This window comes from Brienomyrus brachyistius, chromosome 18 (assembly GCF_023856365.1).
Source record: "Brienomyrus brachyistius isolate T26 chromosome 18, BBRACH_0.4, whole genome shotgun sequence".
In the NCBI taxonomy this organism is placed as follows: Eukaryota; Metazoa; Chordata; class Actinopteri; order Osteoglossiformes; family Mormyridae; genus Brienomyrus; species Brienomyrus brachyistius.
In genome coordinates this window covers 9,943,487-9,966,222 of record NC_064550.1, presented here as the reverse complement: position 1 = coordinate 9,966,222, position 22,736 = coordinate 9,943,487, and the positions used below count along the sequence as shown (strand labels likewise).

At 54.0% G+C, this 22,736-nt stretch overlaps 1 protein-coding gene across 2 annotated transcripts in view; it reads right to left on the bottom strand.

Moving 5' to 3' along the window:
- The window catches only part of cux1a (cut-like homeobox 1a), a 120,546-nt gene that overhangs the window by 4,436 nt on the left and 93,374 nt on the right, over positions 1-22,736 (bottom strand). The window contains exons 13-22 of one of the 2 annotated variants that reach the window (XM_048983607.1): positions 21,665-21,713; positions 21,314-21,410; positions 17,807-18,526; positions 16,214-16,294; positions 15,052-15,153; positions 13,846-14,309; positions 12,977-13,312; positions 11,951-12,110; positions 3,619-3,888; positions 967-1,155 (exon numbers count right to left, since the gene is read on the bottom strand). In XM_048983607.1, coding sequence (XP_048839564.1) covers positions 967-1,155; positions 3,619-3,888; positions 11,951-12,110; positions 12,977-13,312; positions 13,846-14,309; positions 15,052-15,153; positions 16,214-16,294; positions 17,807-18,526; positions 21,314-21,410; positions 21,665-21,713 — 2,468 coding nt within the window. The remainder of the gene's footprint in view (positions 1-966; positions 1,156-3,618; positions 3,889-11,950; positions 12,111-12,976; positions 13,313-13,845; positions 14,310-15,051; positions 15,154-16,213; positions 16,295-17,806; positions 18,527-21,313; positions 21,411-21,664; positions 21,714-22,736) is intronic. The other variant, XM_048983608.1, reaches the window with a different exon arrangement.

The window sequence follows — 22,736 nt, the reverse complement described above, 5'->3', positions numbered from 1 at the left end:
GGTTTGCATGGGGTGGGGGGGAAGGCAGCTGAATGCACTGGACTTTGAATAAGTGAGGCCCTGGAGAGACTTCAGAGTGTCACGTCTGATGAAAATGGTGACATCCATCTCCCAGATCAATCTCGACAGTGAGGAAGAAAGCTGCCTTTTATGGGAGCGGCCGGGGCAGTGGGAGGGGGGGCAGGCAGCGTGGTTTACTCGCAGCTGGAGGGCACATCTCGGCCATTACACGAACCGGGGGGAAAAAAATTGAAAGCTCAATCAAAAAAGGCCTTGCTTGATCCCTCTTGAGTCTTTACTTCCAGCATGTATTTTTAGGAACACAACACTGAGGCACTTAGAAAATGGAACGTCTGAGACAGAGGCTCATGGGAAAGGAGAGGACGAACAGAACAAAGCGCCATGTTCTCCAGGAAAGCTTGGGAACCTTCTCCATGGTTAATGAAGGTGAACAGACATTAACATCAGCGCCGTTTCACAGATAATTAAAATGTTTTCAGGCACATCGCACGGAATCGCATAAACCCGGTTGAGCTGAAGCTGTTTTACAGCCCCTGGTTATATTCCGGGTACTGCTGCATGTCCATCAGCACACGCAGCTTTCTGCAGACGCCCAGCTTTCACATGGAACTTCCTTCTCCAAGATCAAGCTCCTCTGCACCCAAGTTAGCAAAGCCAATGAACATGTACCGTGCAGGTTAAAGGGAATGGACTCAAGAGCTTTTGAGATCCAGGAAGAACCATTTAACCGAAATTAAGCTAATAAAACATACAGCTGTATAAACTGGAAAAACAAAGTTCTTGAGGCACGAATGTCAGAAGTGACAATGTGGGTGGAAAAAGGCAGGCTGGGGTGTGGGGAGGGGCACCTTGTTCTCCAACTGCTTTGTGGTCATGAGCCTCTCCACGCTGTGCGGGTTACCGCCCGCCACACACCCGGCTCAGTGGCGCCCCCTTCAGGCTCACCTTTCTTCTCCAGCCGCTTCATATCCATGAGCTTCTCCACGTTGCGTGGATCGCTGAGCCACAGCTGCATGCGGACGAAGGGCTCGCGACCTTTCAGACTCAGCTTGTGCCAGGGTTTGGGTCGAGCCAGAAGGTCTGACACGGAGCCCTGCGTCAGGCCCAGGATGGTCTCCCCGAAGAGGCGCTGCCCTGGAGGATACAAACACCCAGAACGCGAGGCATCAGGCCCAAGGCAAATAGATCCAGGCCTCACCGAGCCTTCCAGCAGGGGGTAGACAGAAGGGAGAGACGCCATCAAATGGAAAAATACTAAGAAATTCGACATGGAATAAGAGCAGCCTGCATGAATAATACGTGCTGTTTGCCTCACTCGTACGTCACTTTGGACAAAAGTGCCTGATAAATATCAATAAACGTTACCAAGAATGTGGGAATCAATGCGGCTCACCAGACAGTCCCGCTTTAAAGGCGCATGTTCGAATACGGCCCTCTGTTGTGTGTGTTCCCACCGCCTGCCAACACTGGTGTCTCTAAGAAGTGCTAGCATGCGAGAATGGCCTGCCACAGAGCGGCCCCTTCCAGCGCCAACGCTGCTATCTGCTCCACGTCACCTCAGCCCCGACTGGACGGGACAAGGACAGGCGACTAGGAACTGCACAGAGATTTCAGTCAAGGCCAAGGCAACTGGATATCAAAGAGTACTTTTAGAATGTGGGTTCCAGACTGCCTTAATAAAGCAGCACGCCTTTATGCTGCATCTTATTTTACAGGACAAAAAAAGCCAAGGGTCAATGTTTAAAGCAGATGAACCGCGCAAAAAGAGCAACTGAAACAGATCACACCCTGCGAAGATGGAATAATACTTCTTGGTATGCATAAACTGAAAAAGCCATTTAACTTCCCTGGATGTGAAATGCATTGTGCCGCTTTTCGTCTCAAATGAGCCGGGACCACAGTTCAAAATGGCATTTCGATGACTGAGAGCTCGACAGGCGGACACGATTTTCGCAGAGGCCTGGATGCGGGGCTGAAGATGCAACTCCTGGCACGCTCACACGGGGGCGATGTTTCGGAAAGTGTGGCCCCCCCAGAGGTCAGGGAGCGTGGATCCCCCAGCTTACCCCACCGTCCCGCTTTTCCCACACAGATGCTTTGCTAAATTCCCCATGAGAACAGCTTTCCAATCGTTTGACGGAGGTAAACCTCGCGGCTCGGAAAACATCAGCAGAATGACTTCCTGTCACGTGCGACATGTGGCTGGTTGCCCCCCCTCCCACTGTGAAGGTCATGCCTCAGCAGAGAAGGGGCCTTACACCTGGGCCTTGAGCTTATATACTGGAGCACTAGGGCCTATCCAGTCAAGCTCCCCAAGAACCCTCCCCAATCCCCCCATCACAGTCACACCAATGAGGAACTTCTGAACATCCTATCAACATCCTATAACTTGTTCTTTAACAAAATCTGACCAGAAAAATGAAGCACAACACCCAAGCTGAGTCACTGAGCAGGAATAATCAGCTGATTTATTCTGCTCTACAAGCTAGGGATAAAACAGGCTATGTGCCCGTGTGCCGACGGGGGCCACAAGGCAGCCTTTGTCCGGGCATCTTCAGTGGAGAATCGCACATAGACGCACTTCAATCTGCTTTTTCATTGACACTCAGGAGCACCAGCTCCTGTGAAGGCAGCGGCTTGACATAAGGAGTATGGCAGTGCGTTCAGGAAGATGGGGTGCGGTTACAAGGCCGAGGACAGATTCCAAGGCCCCACCAATGATAAATCACAGGGCTGTGACAGGGCGAGGGGTGCCGTGACACACAGCAGGGGGTGGGGGGTGGGCCCAGGCCAGTCACCATGGTGATCAAGGTACGGCTACGGGCCAGCATGCTCTTCAGAACACATAATTACTCTATGACCTTCAGATGACCCATTTGTGTAACTATTATGGGATTCACCTTGAACACAAACCTAAATGGCTACAGAGACTTAAGCCGAACAAAATGACTGTTCACCAACATTATTCTGAGTGAGACACAAAGCAGCCCACTTAGGGAGCCCCTAATACGGAGGATCCCGGGGCCACAGCAGCAGGCCAGCATTTCCATTCCGCATAATCACTAAGTGCTCATCATTTCCCTAATTGGACTAATTTGTCTGTGCTCTCAGTGCTGAGTTTGCGAGTCAGGCCTCATCAGGAGCAGCACTGGAGATGCTCTGCTTTGCGCCTGTGATTTATAACTCCCTGGGTACACTAGACTTGTTCCAGCTCACTTCTTAACGAATTAGTCATTAAGCGCATCACTTGCACCATTCAAATCATGGCTATTTTTTTTTTTGTTTTTAAATAAATAAAGTAAGTGAAAACCTGCATCTTTGTGTTCCCTTGATTTTTTTTTGCCTGGTTTAATACTAATTTAACAACAATTTGTTAAACTAGTAGCACAAAAACTTGGACCAGATCAGAAATTCCCAAGCAGAGGTTTGAAAGCCACCGTTTTGAGCATTATCCCACATAAAGAAGCACACAAGGACAGAGAGACCAGCTTGGAAAATCTAGAAATACTAAGACCCACAGAGATGCAGAAGGCACCATGGGGGGGGGGGGGGGGGAGCGGGAGACAGCCAGGGGGTGCCATGGACTGTCACACTCACCAAGGTTGTTGTCGGTCAGAACCTCCTTGACTTTTTTGGTGATGACGTACGTGTCCAGCTCGGGGGACATGGCCACCATCTCCTGGATGCTGAGGCCCGAGTGGCCAGGGACAGGCAGGGGCGCGGGAGCCAGAGACTCGGGGGGGTCGCTGGGCTCTGAGGCCGGGGGCAGGGTGGCCGGCTCGCCCAGGCTCTTCACGGACTCTTCGGCGGAGCTCAGGGGTGACTCGGGGGCGGGGCTGCAGCTGGCCGAGGTCTTCGGCGTGCTCTCTGTGGACAGGGGGGGTGGGGGTCAGGGCACAGTAAGCACTCCTGCTGCAGTGTGCTGTGAACGAAGCGTAGTACTGCGTTCACATGAACACATCTTCTACAGGATGGTCCAATAGCGTCGCTTCACACAAGCGCCCCCATGATTATGATTGGCTGCATGTCATGACAACACAAGGTGGGCGGGATCTAAACAGAAAGCAAAGCCAAGCTTCAACACAACAGAACCCAGAGCAATACCCCAGTGGAAATGTTTCAGAGACCCGTGCAACTGAATGCCAATTTACAGCAGAGCGCTTGGCTAAGTTACAGGCTAAACCAAGGGAACAAACATATGGGAAGAGAGTAACACTTCAGGAACCTGACCAGCTGTTCACAGCGCCCATGGAAAACTGATGGATTATTTTGCCAATTCAGCCGCTAGTAACCAAGACGACCCAAAGGCAGAGGGAGGGAAGGTGTGAGAACGGGTGGGGGGTCCCTCAGAGTAAGGGGTGGGGGCAGTGCCAGCAGACACAGACAGACTCTGCAGGATTTACGATTGAGAAGCAGACGCTGTTGTCTAATTGAGGTAAACTGCCACCTAATGCGGCGAGATAAATATTCCCGCTGTGTGCGTCGCTGCGGCACAAACAAACTCCCCGCTCTGCCGGCTGACAGTGATTAATACCGAACAATTACATTCCAAACAGACACCGGCTTCAATTACATGTTACACGTGCGAGCAAGCAAGTGGACGGGCAGACCCAGGGGGTCTGAGTCCCTGGGAAGCCCCCCCTAGTCCGTCAGGAGCCGCGGGGGGGGGGTCACGGGAACAGCCGCAAAGCTGCTGGCCGCCCGGCTCTGTGAGTCTCCGGCCCCTCGGGTGTGTGGCTGACCGGTCCCTCTCAGGATGGCGAGTGGGGGGGGTTGAATCGCGCGGCGGCCCAGGGGTGCCTGCCGCACCAGCGCATGGCTACGGCTCGCCCGCTGCAATAATGGCGTGTGTGTCAGCCGGCGACAGCACAGATGTCCTGGACTTCACCCGAGGTACAGCACACCCACAAGGCACCCACAGGAGACCCGAGCCGGTTTGGAGGGTTAACAAGCTGGTTTAACTACAGAGAAAGATCCCTTGTTTGTATCTAGACTGCTGGCCAAGTTTGATAAAATAAGTGCATGTTAAACAAGGCTGCATTAAATCATTAGAATGCTACACATCCATCTGTATTAAACGACAGGCAAAAGTGAAGGATCCAGTTGTACATTTCAAATGACCGCTCTGCATCCTCAATAGTGAACTCTAAGCTGTGAGAAACAGCGTGTTCATTCTTGCAGAAATGATAAAAAAAACATCAGATAGCTAAGCTAAGGCAACAGACAGACCACAAGAGGGGCCCAAAGCAGGACATGGCAGGCCAGAAAGCACAATTAGGGCCAAATTAGCCCAGCGTATTGAATGAATGCGAGTATCAATAGGTTGGAATCAGCTAATTACACAATTATTGGCAATGACACGATAACTGGAGAGAGAGCGTATGTGCCAAGCCATCGTGTCAGAAGCCATTAGCTGGCTGAGCCACATGCGTACGCATTTACATGAAGGGCTTCTGTCGGTGCCAGTGAACGGCAGTGCTGTCCATCTCACCACAAGCAGAACCTCTCCAAATCTGTCAGCTCAGATTTACGTGAATCCGGGAAGCAGCTGACTCGTTGAGAGGGCTGCCCACTGTGTGCACTGAAAGCACTCTCAGGGCCCATACTGACCACATGGGCAAAGAGGGCGATGGGGAACTGGATGGGGGGGGGGGGGGACCAGAGGCTATTACAGGGGTGCCCGACGAGTCATTTCCCACAGGTACCGGTGACGGCAGATAGGGGGTGCCCTTTCGTGCGCTCTGCAGGGAAATGCGGTCAACTGTGCGACCTGGATGCGGGAGAGGTGCAGCTCTGATGGGTCTCCATGTCAGCCCCCCAGGTTGCTACGGTTGGCAGTAATTTTATACAACAGCTGTAAGCTGAAGGTCCCCTGGCAAATGAGAAATTACTAAAGTATGGGGGGCTTCTGTGGAGAGAAACCCAAGAGGAAGGAATTGGGGGTGTTGCTGCCCCCCCACGCTGGCCGAGAGCTGACCCAATGGCATCCACCCCGAACCCGGCAGAAGCCCAGTCAGAGACAACTGCAGCTTAGTCAGGCTTGGTATGCAGAAAGGGCCGAGAGCACGTGCCAGCAGACGCGTGTGCTGCGACATGGACCGCGCCGACTGGGCCTGCGCCTAAGCACGCCGAGGCAGACACACCGTGGGTGCTGGAGAGCAGCCCCCGGGTAGGATTACAAATACACCGCGCCGTTCCCTGTGTGGCTCTCCCGTAGAATTTCCGGAAACCACACACAATACCCATCTTTTGTTTCTCCATGCGGCATGGCTTGGTGCTGATGAGCATGTTTTGACAGCCTGCTTCGAGCTTCGCAATAACGCTCTGTCTCTCTGCCCCCCCAACTATACCCCAAACGAGCTGGCCACAACCCATCAAGTGAACAACTGGGGGGTGGGTGGGTGGGGGGGGTGGTGGGTCTGTCACTTGGTATTAGGTCCCGTGGAGGGCAAGGCCGGGCGGGGTGGGGGACAGTCAGTTCACATTTTGAGATAGGGAATTCATGCTGGTGACATTTTAACCGGCGGCAAGGGGGGGCTGTGCTTTTAATGTTGGGTGATGAGGGGCTCATGGGGGGGGGCACATCTGGGCACACAGCTGCTTATCGCCGTTGGACTGACATGCATTACAGCCAGTGATGCAGCTCTTCTACACAGATGAGAGGAACAGGGCAGTGCATTACGGGCCACCGGGGCATCCAAAGTGAGCGAACCACTGGGGAGCATGAGCAGAGGGGGGTGAGAGGAACCTGAAAACAGGGGCTCGACATGAAGGACTTGCGGTTGAGAAGGGGAGACCGTGAGGATGAGCGGCGGCACAGCGGCTTCCCCGGGGATGGGGGGGGAACGCTCACCCCAAAGAGCGACATGTTCCCCGTCCACCATCATCCAGCTGTGGCCAGCATCTCTCTGAAGATACCGTCCCATCACCACTGACCAGTGCACACCGCCACTCTCCAGAACCCCAAGCTTAGCCTCGGCCACTCCGATAAGCACAGCGCATTCATCATGCCGTCGGCTGATTATTTGCATATTAATCAGCTGCCGGTGCGTGGCGGCTGTGTGTGGGGGGGGTGCTGCCTGGTAATTACTGTACTTCAGCGTGCTGATGGGGTAATTGATTACAACAACCACAGGAGGCCCCAGGGACGCACACGAGGCTGCCTCTCCCCAAAAAACATCCCCCACCCCCTACAGCCCCTCCCACCCTGCCTGCCTCATACATGCTGTACGTATAGACAGAGCACAAGCTCAGACACTGCCCAACCATTTCTCCAGGTGCCTACCAAACCCTGCACCTAGTCTATGTCGGTTCTGAGAGCATCGTTGCACGTTTAGCGTCACAAAACCACAATAAAACTGCTATTTCAATTCCAACAAACCAGGAATAATGGACCAGAGAGAATGTTTGACAGTACACATCAACTGAAGGCCTTCCTCACATATCAGTAGATGGACATAGAACCTGGTCTGGGCACCATACTGGTAATACAGTATACTACACATACTGGTAATACAGTATTCTACATGCTTCGGGTATACTGCGGTATTCTGAAATCGTTGATGAAATACGCCATGCAGTGGAATTTATCATGGGAATGACCGGCAAATTGTATCACGGGGGCCCCCCAATTCCGGTCAGTAAATTCTAAACGCGCAACATTTTGAAACACCAGACTGGGATTGGTTTTGAAGAAGCAAAATACTGTATACTGCAGTTTTCTGTCTGGCCAGAATAAAAAATTAGCCTATATAGCACTGCAGTCGCCCAGGAAGATATCGCCACTCCCTCTGTACGGGGAAGTCCTGATTCAGGAGGGATGACTGGTGGAGGGTCACAGCGATGGGCCAAAGCAGCCAGGTCCCTAAATGAGACTGGCAGTCCAAAATGATAAAAGAGCAGGCTACCCTGAAGCCCTGAATCAGGAGACACTCAGTGAGGAGCTGCAGAAAGCCTTAAGTGTTCTGCTCGGCGTGAGTTCTCCTGATGTGTTTGAATGTGGATCAAGCAGAGCTTCAAAGCAGAGGAAAGACACTGGCCCTCTTTGGACCGAACTCTGAAACTTTCAGGTTCCAGTCCAATGCCACACCATTTATACCCATCCTACAACACAGGGCCTAGAGGAAAACTTAGAGCTAAAATGTCCGCACATTAAAAAACGGTTTAGGAAACGCAAAGCAATGAGACGAGGATCGTCTTTGTTCTGCGAGTTCTTTTTGCACTTGCGTATCTTCGTCCTCGTGCACTAATCCCCCCCCCCCCGAGCGTGACACGACTGATTCCGCTATTACATAAAGGTTCTGGGAACAAACACAGGCACGTGGGCACACGTTTCGTATATCACGATGAATCTCACGAGCGTGCTGTGCGGTTGGCACGGGGTGAGTTTGGGGGGGGGGGGGGCGCATTTGTGTGAAAGACAACATGCTGCGATGAGCTTGCTCAGCCCAGACGTCGGGGATCCAAACCGAGCCGCCTAGTGGACTTTTAAATCATTAAACTGGGTCAGGATGAACTAGGTTTCCATAACAACGCGAGAGCACCGAGACACTTGGGCGGCCCTCGCCTGTCCGACGGCACGGCAGCACACAGGATCCCCAATTCCCTTTACATCCCGAGTCCTGTGCCTGAGAGGGGGCTGCCGCTTTGTGTCTGACTCTGAGCTCCTTGGAGTGTGGATCATGAAAGTGGATGAATCAGGCATGACAGAAGGTTTAGTTAGTTATTTCAGGAACTCTCATTATTTCATACACAGTATGCAGCATGTTTTTGGGAAAGGTCTAGCACTGTTTATCCGGCATTCCTCACAAGCTACTTATGGTGATCACAGCTAGCAGTGACACACACACACACACACACACACACACACACAAAGCAGTACTCGCATCTTTATGGGACCATCCATTTATTTCTATGGGCAAAACCCTAATCCCAGCAATGACAACCTTAACCCCCAGCCCTAACCAAACAAAATACAAGATTTTTGGCATTTTTCGTTTTTTGATTACAGTCACAGATTTTTACCAAAAAAATGGTCCAAACAATGTCAGAGTAGCAGGTTTTTAACGTCCCCACAATGTAACGTACACCTCGACCACACACACATAGCAGCCCTCCCTGCGATTCCCACTGCAAGATGGCGAATGTGAGACTGAGCTTCGGCACTGGCCTTATTCCATAGCCTTCACCTGACAGCAGACTCGTCCTCTCTGTCCTGCTTAGTCCTCCATGCCTTAATTAGACTGCTATAATTAGCGGCCAGGCCAGTGGCGCTGAAGTGAAGCTGGCCTGGGCTGGAGAGGACGCCGGGGTGCAGATGGGGGGGTGTGCAGGCATTTATCAGGACCTCCTGCACATTCCCACATCCATGTCACTGCTGAGACGCGCCGCTGTTACTGCGCCAAGGATGGGCCTAAAAAAATCCGGCAATGCAAGCCCGCGGCGGAGGGTGTGCAGGCGTCTTGAAACTCAGACTAAAAGGAACACGTTTCTGAGGGAGGGAATGGGAGGACATCCAGGGCCAGGCGGTCTGGGAGCCCGGAAGAGCGGGACCGACGCCCTTCAATTTGACACCTTCGGTGTGCTGGGGGATGCGTTTTTTTTACACGGAGAGCGTGGCCCGCCTTCAGCGGCGAGAAAAGGGGCCGGCTCGCGCCCCCAGCAGGTGTCCCTTTGCCCGTCGCCGGCTGCGAGGCAGGATCTGGCCATCTGGGGGGCGCTAACACTCTGTGTGGCATCACATTATGTGTCTTCATAGGAAGTGCCAGGCACCCGATTAAGGACTGAGATAAGGCAGCAGCGAGACCACCACTACGGCCTTAAACAGACAGGGCATGTTTTACACGGTCATTAAGGGGGATCTGTCATGAAGTGCAGGGCGTGAGGATGGCTGGGGAAGGGGCCGCATGCCCGTGGGACTGTGGGCAGAGGAATGGCTGTGCCAAGCCTGGAGGTGGGTATGGGGGGGGTACTGGAGCGGCAAGCACAGAAGTGATGGGTGGGGGGGAAGCGGGCACAGGAGCGATGGGAGGGGGAGAGGCAAGTACAGGAATGATGGGTACAGGAGCCATGGGTGGGGGGAGGCGGGTACAGGAACGATGGGTACAGGAGCGATGAGTGGCGGGTACAGGAACGATGGGTACAGGAGCGATGGGTGGAGGGAGGCGGGTACAGGAACGATGGGTACAGGAGCGATGGGTGGAGGGAGGCGGGTACAGGAACGATGATTACAGGAGCGATGGGTGGGGAGAGGCGGGTACAGAAACGATGGGTACAGGAGCGATGGGTGGAGGGAGGCGGGTACAGGAACGATGGGTACAGGAGCGATGAGTGGGGAGAGGCGGGTACAGGAACAATGGGTACAGGAGCGATGGGTGGAAGGAGGCGGGTACAGGAACGATGGGTACAGGAACGATGAGTGGGGAGAGGCGGGTACAGGAACGATGATTACAGGAGCGATGGGTGGAGGGAGGCGGGTACAGAAACGATGGGTACAGGAGCGATGGGTGGAGGGAGGCGGGTACAGGAACGATGGGTACAGGAGCGTTGGGTGGGAAGAGGTGGGTACAGAAACGATGGATGGAGGGAGGCGGGTACAGGAACGATGATTACAGGATCGATGGGTGGGGAGAGGCGGGTACAGGAACGATGGGTACAGGAGCGATGGGTGGAAGGAGGCGGGTACAGGAGCGATGGGTGGAAGGAGGCGGGTACAGGAGCGATGGGTGGAGGGAGGCGGGTACAGGAATGATGGGTACAGGAGCGATGGGTGGGGAGAGGCCGGTACAGGAATGATGGGTACAGGAGCGATGAGTGGGGAGAGGCGGGTACAGGAACGATGATTACAGGAGCGATGGGTGGAGGGAGGCGGGTACAGAAACGATGGGTACAGGAGCGATGGGTGGAGGGAGGCGGGTACAGGAATGATGGGTACAGGAGCGATGGGTGGAGGGAGGCGGGTACAGGAATGATGGGTACAGGAGCGATGAGTGGGGAGAGGCGGGTACAGGAACGATGATTACAGGAGCGATGGGTGGAGGGAGGCGGGTACAGAAACGATGATTACAGGAGCGATGGGTGGAGGGAGGCGGGTACAGGAATGATGGGTACAGGAGCGATGGGTGGAGGGAGGCGGGTACAGGAATGATGGGTACAGGAGCGATGAGTGGGGAGAGGCGGGTACAGGAACGATGATTACAGGAGCGATGGGTGGAGGGAGGCGGGTACAGAAACGATGGGTACAGGAGCGATGGGTGGAGGGAGGCGGGTACAGGAACGATGGGTACAGGAGCGTTGGGTGGGAAAAGGTGGGTACAGAAACGATGGATGGAGGGAGGCGGGTACAGGAACGATGATTACAGGATCGATGGGTGGGGAGAGGCGGGTACAGGAACGATGGGTACAGGAGCGATGGGTGGAAGGAGGCGGGTACAGGAGCGATGGGTACAGGAGCGATGAGTGGGGAGAGGCGGGTACAGGAACGATGATTACAGGAGCGATGGGTGGAGGGAGGCGGGTACAGAAACGATGGGTACAGGAGCGATGGGTGGAGGGAGGCGGGTACAGGAATGATGGGTACAGGAGCGATGGGTGGAGGGAGGCGGGTACAGGAATGATGGGTACAGGAGCGATGAGTGGGGAGAGGCGGGTACAGGAACGATGATTACAGGAGCGATGGGTGGAGGGAGGCGGGTACAGAAACGATGATTACAGGAGCGATGGGTGGAGGGACTGGTGGGGGCAGGCGGGTAGGTTGTAGGTGGGTACAGGTGCAATGGGTGGGTGGGGGGTAGGCGGGTAGGTTGCAGGTTGGTACAGGAGCGATGGGTGGGGGCAGGCGGGTACAGGAGTGATTGGTGGGGGGCAGCTGGGTATAGGAGTGTGGGTTCTAGGACGATACGGGAGTGATGGGTGGGGGGCAGACGGGTACCTTGCAGCTGGCCCTGCAGCGGCAGCACGCTGTGCCCCAGCTCGCCGTTGAGCCACAGCTGCATGCGGATGAATGGCTCCCTGCCCTTCTGGGTCAGCTTGCTCCAGGGCTTGGGGCGGGACAGCATGTCGCTCACACTGCCCTGGGACAGGCCCAGCACCTGTAACAAAGGGTGGGGGGGCTCCAGTTACTCCCACATATGGAGCATGTGGACGCCACACGCCGCACACACACAGACGCCCACACTGCTGTATGGGGACTCGCTGTCAGCTCTCATTAGAAAAAGAACACAGGCAAACCGAACAGCATTTGCTCGCTTGGTTTGTTAAATGTAAAGCAGATGACTTTGTAATTAAATGCTGCTAGTTTTGCTGGATCCTGTAAGAATTGCGCACAACATGCTTATAAGGAGTTAGTCTTTTTTGGGCACCTTTTCATATAGTTTGCCTCCACAAATAGAGTGAAAACACAGACGCAGACACACACCTACAGACATGGAAATGCACACGCATGCACACGCACATAAACGTATTTTAAAGCCTCTGAGATTTGAACTTCATTACCCGTCCTACCAAGCAAAATCTTTTGTATTTCGAGAAACAGTGAAGCTGCTTTTCTGCACCAAAAAAGGTCTCTGTTCAGCTAGCCTTTAATCAGGTTTACTCCCTTCTGCGCTTACAACCCGCTAAGGCCGGTCAGTCTGGGGTATGACCTAGCTGCCTGATGCCTAAAGTTGTTGGATCTGAAAGATCTTCTAGAGGGAAGACATGTGTGGGGAGAGCAGGGCATGTAGTTCTGGAGACAGCCAAAGGTGGGCTCAGCATCGGCAATGCTGCCACCTCAAGAGAGCGCACTGGCTGGGCTCCTTCACCACGCCTGGGTGCCAGGAGGCTCAGGGAGATCCTCGGTAAAACTGACGGGGCAGCAGCACGCGGAAGGCCCTTACTGGGGGCTTTTCAATGGGATTTTGGGCAGAGTGAGTGGATGCCGGGAAGGGGTGTGGCGGTTTGGCCAGGGGCTGCAGACCTTTTCTCCAAAGACGCGCTGGCAGATGCCGTTCTTGGCCAGCTTGTCCTTGACCTGCTGTGTGAGCCCAGCGGTGTCCACCTCCTGGTACATGTAGAACTCGTACTGCTCGGGCGAGAGCGGTGGCACAGCCGGCTTAGCGGCCTTAGCCGGGGCCAGCAGCGGCGAGCTGGGCAGGGGGCTGCTCTGAGGCGTGTCCCCGCGGCTGGGGCCCTGCAGGCTGGGCTCGGAACCCTGCGAATAGGGCGAGTCGGCGCGCGGCCAGTCCTTCCAGTAGTCCAGGGAGGAAGAGGAGCAGGAGGGCGCGACCACGGAGCCGGCCGGCCGGGAGGGCTTCTACAGAGACACAGAGAGGTACAGTCAGTCAGCCCGGGGGGGCGGGGGAGGGTCTCTGCCGCGGCTGCTATGGTCAGTCAGACTGCATTTCTGTAACATGCAGCGGTACGTCAAGTCAAATGCGGCCACAATCTTGGGGTTCGTGGCATAAGGTGAGCAGGGGTCATGACCTCACGACAGGCGGAGGAGCCACAAAGCTGAACCGACCCGAACAGACGACGGCTCCAATGGTCTAAATGTGGTATCTGGCTGCCCATCGCAGCCACCATTTCGTTAAGATGGCTCAAGCCATGATCACTCAGAGTAGGGAAACTGCAGCGTTAGCTGTTTGGGCGGTGAGGAGTTATGAGTCACTCCTCCAAAGGGAACCACTCTCGTGTGATGCTGGACAGACAGACCGCGGCAGGGGAGCCGGAAGACAACGTAAGGAACTTCAAATCTCAGGCTGTCAAAGGGAAGTGGGAAAAGTCGCTTGGCTTAGCGGTACCGACGCTGGCGGGGGTGGCGATGCTGGCCACATGAGCGACACCCACCTCCTTGGAGTCCTCCTGCCCGCGGCTCTCCTCCGACGGCAGCGGGGTCATGCCACGGCGCTCAGGGTGCATGGTGCTCCACCACTGGTCTCTCCAGGGTCCTGCACCGCTGCCGCGGCCCTGCCGGGCACCCCCCTCAGCAGAAGCCTCCGGGACGGGCGGCTCAGCACTCTCCTTCTTCATGGTGGAGTAGTCAAGCAACGGCGAGGGTGAAGATGAGGCGGCGGTGGGCGTCGGCTTCTTCAGGGAGAGGGCGAGGGGCGAGTAGGGGGGCGAGACGCCCAGCAGCTTGGGGGAGAGAAGCGACAGGTCGCCGGGGGACAGCGAGCTTGCCTTCAACACGGGCTCCAGCGCTGCCTGCTGGGCCTCCATCTCGCGCCGCGCCTGCTCCAGGATCGAGCGGATGGTGTCGTCGGAGCTGCCGCCGCCCCCGCTGGATGACAGGGGGGCCTGGGAGGGCTCCACTGCAATCAAATGAAGAACCGGGCACGTTCGATTCACGTCACTCAAAACCGCAGACGTCTCGCCACGCCGGTGAGGGTCCATCATTAATGCCAAGTAAGACTCAGACCGGACCCATTCCTGTCTGTGCACGCTTACAAAGGGAGCTTAAAAGATTACAAGGCATAGCAATTTGCGTGTCCCAGAAAGAAAACAAATACTCGCCATTATTACTGTCATTACAGCAGAGAGAGGGATAAGACAGTATTCTGATCACTGGGGAGGTATATGATTAAGCCCTGCAGCATTTTCTCCCTGTGCCCCCCCAGAGCGGTGCTTTCCCACATTCTCTGAGGCCGCAGGATCTCCTGCCCACGAGGCCCACACAGACTCGCCGCTCTACGCCTCGCAGCCCCAGTACCCACAATCCACCACACTGCAATCTCCTCGGTGTACCTGCAGACACACGCAAAAGCTGCTCTCAACCCACCCTGCAGGAGCATCTGCTCAGGCTCGCCTTTCACTTCAGCCGGGCTTCCTGGCATATCCGTGGCCTGAGGTTCCCTCTACGCTCAAACACCCCACCCGCCGCTGCCTCTGTCCCACAACACCCACGTCAGGTGGGGTGGGGTCTGACTGCCGTATCCTCGACTGATAAACCGCGGCCACTCATGACCCCGCGGTGGCTCATCCTTACAAGGTTTCGCCACACCCGATGCCCATTCCAGGCAGACGGTCCTGGGGGGTGGCCCCCCCCTCACTTACCCACTTTCTGCACCTGCAGCTCCCGCTTGGCCTGCTCCAAGATGGACTTGATGGCCTCGTCCGAGCCACTCTCGGGGGTGCGGATCCGCGTGGTGATGCTGCCTGTGAAAGGAAACCCAAAGGTGATGGGCGCTGACTAAAGCTGTGTTCCAGCTGTGGGGGGGTGAAGGTGCGAGTACGCTTGGGAACGCTCAAAACTGGATGCAAATTAGGACCCGAGAGGAAAAACTGATTAAGAGATTCTCATACCATCACGATTTCCTCCATTAATGATTATGAAATGATTACGGCAAAGGATGATTCTGCTCAGCACCAGAGTCCAACGGGACGCATCGGTAGAGTTACGGGGCACGCAGTGGTACGAGGCGAGTGAGTAAGCAGGGCGCCTGGCGGCATGGAGCAGAGCTGCTGCGCGGCAGGCGCAGACCGGCAGATGTGCCTCGTTAGCAGAACCAGAAACCCTCACACTCTCTGAAGAACAATAGGAAGCAGACCGTGGAATTGATTAGCTTTAAATTGGGGGGGGCGGGTCGGAGCTCCGACGAGCCGCGCGCAGCAACCCTAATTGGGATTCTGAGCAAAACAAAACGACAGCGATGGCGAGACAGCGGGAAACTGAAGCGCTCCCTGTCCCACGCCCAGCCCGTGTTCGGAGGCGAGCGTAATTGGACAAGGTCATGCTCGCTCGTGTGTGAGCTCGGCCACAGGGCACCGGAGGGGCGCTGGGGAGGGCCCAAAATCAAGCTACAAGCTACAACGGGAACCGGTCAGGAGCTTCCCGGAGTGGCCGTCGCCACCGGCGCCGATGTAGGTCACCATGGATTTGGACGTGCTTTTTCCCCTGTCCAGGTTTCCTTCTCTTTTTTGAGGAAAGAATTTCTTCTGGCCCTCATGAGTGAAACAGTAAAAGGTACAAATGCCTGCCGCGCCAGAGGGCTCCATGTGAAATGACGCATGCCAGCTGGGGCCTAAAGCAAAGCCAAGGGCACCCACCCCCCCGACCCCCCCCCCCCCCCGGCACCCTCTGCAGGCCAAACTGGACTCTATCATCCGGACTCCAAGCCAGAAAGGGAGACAAACGCACACGCGCTCTCGGCCTCAGACAGCACGGACCACGGACGGAACGCGAGCACACAGCGCGGCGGCGAGGACGAGGACAGACCTGGCCGCGAGGCGCCTTCAGAGCCGGCTCTTCGCTTCGGAACCTCCTGAAACACTCTGTTCAGGTTCTGGCCTGGGTTCTCTGTTGAGAAACAAGTGGCGAGAGGTTAAAAAAAAAATTAAGTAAGTGCTGGAACTACTAGTACTGCACAAGTGGACCTCTCCCATCAGCCCCGGGCCTAGGACGGCCCCCCTGCCCTTCTGAAGGGGGGGCGGATGTAAAAATGCAATATGGATCACCCTGAAAAGTGGAGTGTAGGGGGCAGGAGAGACTGAGGTAGACGGTGACCTAAGCAGCGCTGAATGCACGGTTATCGGAGACTGCGAGGGGCCAGCAAACTCACAGCTAGGGCAGAGTCCTTCAGTGGCACCGCACCCAGCACCCACTCTGCACCCCTTTGAAACTCACAGTTGGGGGAGGCATATTAGCCCATGGTGGGGAGGGAGGGGGGCTCAGAAGATTAAGTTTGGCCTTTTGGGAGAGAATTTGCAGCCGAGGCTTACAAAAAAAAACGCTCCTTTTGTTTTACGAACAGAGTTTGCTTAGTTTTATGTGACACTCATGCTGTACATACAGTCACTTCCTGCGATTCATTCCGGCTGCTCGCTTCACGGGCTGAAGTAGCAGACAGGATTGGGGCACATGGCCAGACCAAATGCTGGATGCAGCTGTAGACAGAGACGCGGCAAACGGAAGCGGCCCTCGTCTGCTCCACTCCGCTTTTAGCGCTGCGCGAGCAGGCTTTTGCTGAGAGCGCCATGTAATTTATGCCCGCCCCCGCCGCCAAGCGCAGCCCCAGCCTGTAATTAGGACGGACGAGGACGTGGAAGCCCACCCCCCTGCATCAGAGAGGCTCCCGTCACGCTCCGCGTGTGGCTCGCGCTCCCGAACCCGCACCACCGCGACTGTATCCGGCTAACAGCTCCGGGGTGTGGGGGGGACAGACAAGCAGGTCCCCCGAGGAGAAAGAGACAGAGAGAGAGAGAGAGATGCTGTCACCTGCATGACCGACGAGGCAAAGACCCACCACCACCTGCAACAGTTCACACCGTGTGGACACAGGGGGGCACCGTGAGGGGAATGGGGGTATTTCTGAGGGTGTCTATAAACACTGACTGTACCGGCTGCACGCTTTCCTTAGGACTCTGGGACATAAATACAGTGATGCAACACTGGGTCACATCAGAGGGCCACAGTCAGTTGTCACGAGGGTCTTTCTGCCTGTGAAGCTTATCATCGCTGGAGACGACGCTGATGAATGCGACAGCCTGCTGTCACAGCCCGAGACACTCCTTATGCTCAAACCTGAGCCAGCCCAAGGAGGACGGTCACCATGTCACTCTCTGGGGTCATTTTTAAAGCAGGTTCCTGTACACACAGAAGACTGCAACTACTTTCTCCATACTTACCAAGGTTTCCACAAGTCTTATCTATGGGCTGCTGCATTTAATTAAATGCTCGTGTTTAATGCAGAGATGTGATGTGAGTCTTAGTGTGTTTCTGAAATGGTCCGACGAAGGGGATGGGATCTATCCTTTGCAGGTGCGGCACATAGGAAGCCCCGCATGTGTGTGCGTGTCTGCAGGGGCTTACCTCGCTGCCGGCCCTGGATGCTCCTCAGTGCCAGGATGTTCTGCTCATCAGACAGGAACTGCCGCATCTTGTGGAAGGGCTCCTTGCCCCGGATGGTGAGCTTATTCCAGGGCTTGGGCCGGGCCAGGATCTCGCTGACGGAGCCCTGAGACAGGCCTAGCACGTAGTGGCCGAAGATGCGCTGGCCGATGTTGTGCTTGATCAGCTGCTCCTTGACCTGGCGTGCGATCTCCGCCGTGTCCATGTCCTCGCCCTCCGAGGCGCTTCCCGCACCCTCCGACTGGCTGGGCGATGGAGCCATGCCGTTGACGTCGGGACTGCCTGCGGACTGGTGTGGCGGCTGAGGGTGGGGACTGCCGGAGAGGGACCCGGTGCCATAGGGGCCTGTCCCGAAGAGCATGCCCCCCCCAGGGGCATCCTGCAGCGCTTTGGAGTAGAAGGTCTGCATGAGCTGGCGCTGCAGCAACGAGTTCAACGGCACCTTGCTGGCTGCCAGCGAGAAGGCGCTCCCGGCGCCTGTCACCGTCGGACTGAAGAAGTCCTGCCCGATACTCGTGGGGGAGAAGGGGTGCGCACCGTTGGCACTGGAGGGCACCTCGCCGGCTGCTGCCCGCAGAAGCAGCTGGGAGGAGGCTGGTGGGGAGGAGCCCTGAAGACCACTTGCGGTAGCCAGAGGGAGGCGCTGTTGGCTATCTGCTGGGGCCTCTTTCCCTTTCTTCCCTGTTTAAAAAAAAAAGCAAAGCATTATGGGAGACCATAAAAACACAAAACAAGTAACGAACAATATTAAAAATCAGAAAATCATTAAAGAATAAACCACAGATTTTCAGTTTAAAACAGACTTCTTAAATTCCTCAAAATAAAGTCTGTTGAGGTGCTTCTGGGCACGTACAGGATAATATTGTAAGCTTTTAACGGGCATAAAAAGGGCTGTACAAAGCATACTAGCAGGGTCTGTGACAGACGGAGAGAGATCGATGCCTCAGGAACACGGCCGTTACCGTGGGTGGAAGGGAGGAGGAGAAACAGCTTATTTATTAAAATGCACTTGATATGATGTTAAGTCAAAAGTAATGTAGTGTAGAAAATATAGGTTAAAAAAAATATTTTTATCCCAAAGAAGGAAAAGTCCTGTCACAGATAAATTCCCAGTAGTCATAGCCAGTTTGTTTTGCATACGAATCTTTACCACAGGATTAATTACTAGACAACTGTTCCATAAAATACTCCACCTATGCAGTCCTACCATCTTCCATTATACGCTTTCAGCATGACCTTGAATAAAACATACAGAGACTCACACTCGCACACAGAGACACACACGCCGATAGCAAAGTGCCAAGGGCCCAGAATGATCCACATGACAGCGAGCAGCAGCTTCCGCAGAGGTCCTCTCCCCTCTCCCCAGGAGTCTGGCAGCCTTCCCAGGTGTTGTCCCCCTTGGGCCCTTCCCACACTGTGGTGGATCCCCACCACATTCCCCGTCACTAGCCATTCAGCCTCTGTGCAGTCTCATTCAGAGCACTGTTCCCACATCATGGGCTACGTTTGGGCTGCGTATGTCTGCTACATGTAGGAAATGTACCAAATATACAGTCCGCTAGGGAAGGGCCTTCGGGGGACACGGTCCGCTAGGGAAGGGCCTTCGGGGGACACGGTCCGCGAGGGTAGGGCCTTCGGGGGACACGGTCCGCGAGGGTAGGGCCTTCGGGGGACACGGTCCGCGAGAGAACAGCCTTTTAGTATATCTTCCAGTTACTATTTTAGCTTACAGTTTTCCTTCCTGCCACCTTTTAGTTGATAAATAATTAGAAGATGGATGGATGGGTTTGACTCTCCTCTTTCGGGTCTGTGCCAGAGTCATAAAAATGAGGATGTAAATATCACTGTACTGCTAAGCTTAATGCCATCAAATGGCTTGGTTACTACAACAGATTTGAGTTCATCTACGATCTAAGGACTTTGCCAACGTGTTCTGAAAAACTATACCTATCCAGTAAAAGCCATTCTCAGTGTTTGCTCGTAAAAACTGCTTGGTGCCATTAGATGCTGTAGGAATGCGCCATAGTCAGGTGAAAAGTACAGATCGAGGCCAAACTCGCACTCGTACCGCAGCAGAAACACCCTTCAGACAAAGAGTGCTAAATGATCGTCATTCATTACTTAAACCTGTTCCTATTTTACATACTCAAAGTAGGACACAACTCCAAACTAGTGTTTTAAAAAAAAATCATAACCTTCAGTTTGCTGGTACATGATAAGGTCAGATAAACTGGGGCCATTAAAATACAAATTACTGGATTCATTTTTTTTTCCTGCAGCATATTCCTATGACATTTCAAAGCCACAGAGCATGCACTGTATAAAGGGCAGCTGAGAGCGCTGGGGGCGGGACAGCCACGATGCTTCATTACCATATCGTGTCCCCCCCCACTACGCCCCCCCCCACCGCCCCCGGGCCCTCCCTTTGTCCGGGGCAGCCTGCTTGGTGCTGGTCTGAGGCCCGACAGGGTCAAAGCCCAGGGAAGGGCACTGGCTGACCTTAAAAAGCAGCACGAAGAAGTTCCCACCCCCCACCCCCCCCATCCACCCAAACCCAATAATAACAGCAGCTGGGAAAAAAAAGCTTCTCAGTTTTGAAAGGTTACAAATAAAACTACAAAAAGTGGCCTTTCCATCTCCCACAAGACAATGGCATCAAGAGCGGCCAACAAAAAAAAAAAAAAAACGTCTTCAGATAAACACAAAAAAATGAAACGGCACGCACAGGAGGTAGCTTAAATGCTAACGGCTCGGGAATGCGAGCACTGGAGCCTGTCACGTCCTCTGATGTGGGGGCGCACCGTTTCTGCTTCAATCGCCGGCCCAGCAGAGGAGATTCAGCCATGAAAGCGGCACTTCAGCCGCGATGATTAAAGCCAACTGCTTTCACATTCACTTCCATTTTAGGTCTCGAGCAAGATGTGTTTCTTGTCAAATTTAGAAAAGTGCCAACAGAAATCCTGCAGACGAGCTCTTTTACAAGCACAGTCGTCTTTTGTTCCGAGTAAAACTTTCTTTTTTTCCCTCCTCTCCCCCTTCAAAGGGATCGCAAGCTTGCCGTTCTGCACGAGATATATTACCCCAAATAACTGAGGGGTGGGTGGGGGGGGCGTGCTACCCGTGAGAAAAGAATGCATATTTGTGAGAGCTGCAGATATACATCCCTGAGCTTATCTCTGCAGCCTGTGTTTTGATCCCGGTAGATATGTCAGCCCCCCCCCCCAGTCCTGACGCACACAGCTGCTCACACAGCCGTCTCCAAAGATTAAGCCCTCGGTGATATAAACATTACAGGAAACACAATGCAGGTGCTATAATCTGCTGGGAGCCCCCCCCCGTCCCCCCCAGATCGCTGGGCATGGTTCTTGCAGGGCTCAGAGACGCCATTGCTGAATCCGAGGAAGGCCGCAGCTCGGGTTTCAGTGGACAGGGTCCCCCCTGTCGTCACAAACGGCTGGGACTCACCGCTGGGCTCGTTGTTGGCCAGTCGGAGAGGTGCGCTGTCCGACTGCAAGCTCCGCTTCTTCTCCTGCAGCAGCATCTCCAAGGGCTTTGAGGAGTCCTGGGAAGAGAAAATTAGCAACAGAAGCTCAGGGGACCTCAACGCGGCGCGACTGCTCATTCGCCTCCACACCGACACCTTCACTCTTCGGTGAACTTAGTCCCTGACATACAGCAGCTGGGACACAGAGCAACATTAACGTCACCAATTGAACGCAGCCAGGCTCTCGATGCAGACCTCCAATAGCTCGTATCCGTTATTTAACCACGGCAAATCCCCAAACCCCCATGCCCCAACCCCGCCTGAGGCCTTACCTGTGCTGCTGAGCCGTCTGATGGCCCGAACTCCATCGACTTGAGGATGCTGTGGAGGAGGAGACACTTTAGATCCTGGCAGACTGAGAAAGACAGCCTGACCCACCAAGCTCAACCTCATGCGCAGCAGTATGCTAACAAAAAAAACAACGGCTCATTCATATCGATATTATATTGCACATGCAAAATAATCCCCGTACTTTAGATGACAGATGAAACATTTGGCCAGACGAGAGATTTCCGGTACTATAAGGACGTTTATTTACGCCCACAATTTCTTCAGCAGATTAGTAGTATGCATAAAATTATTAATAAGGCATTTTATCACGCCCAAAAGTTAGTAATCAGTATACATTTGGCATATCCTTATGTTTAATAAATGTGTCACACTTTAGACTGCAAAATGTCCCAACACATCATGTTTTAACCTTGTTTATGTTCACCTCTTTTAAAAGATGCTGTGGCTGCTGAGCTGTTCCTTTTCCTCAGAGCCACTTCAGTGCATATCGCACTGAAGTATACCAAACCATAGTATACTAAAACAGTATTATGTGGTGTGCCCCACTACTGTGCATATCGCACTGAAGTATATCAAACCACAGTATACCAAAACAGTATTAGGTGGTGTGCCCCACTACTGTGCATATCACACTGAAGTATACCAAACCATAGTATACCAAAACAGTATTATGTGGTGTGCCCCACTACTGTGCATATCACACTGAAGTATATCAAACCACAGTATACCAAAACAGTATTATGTGGTGTGCCCCACTACTGTGCATATCACACTGAAGTATACCAAACCATAGTATACTAAAACAGTATTATGTGGTGTGCCCCACTACTGTGCATATCGCACTGAAGTATATCAAACCACAGTATACCAAAACAGTATTATGTGGTGTGCCCCACTACTGTGCATATCACACTGAAGTATACCAAACCATAGTATACTAAAACAGTATTATGTGGTGTGCCCCACTACTGTGCATATCACACTGAAGTATACCAAACCATAGTATACTAAAACAGTACTATGTGGTGTGCCCCACTACTGTGCATATCACAC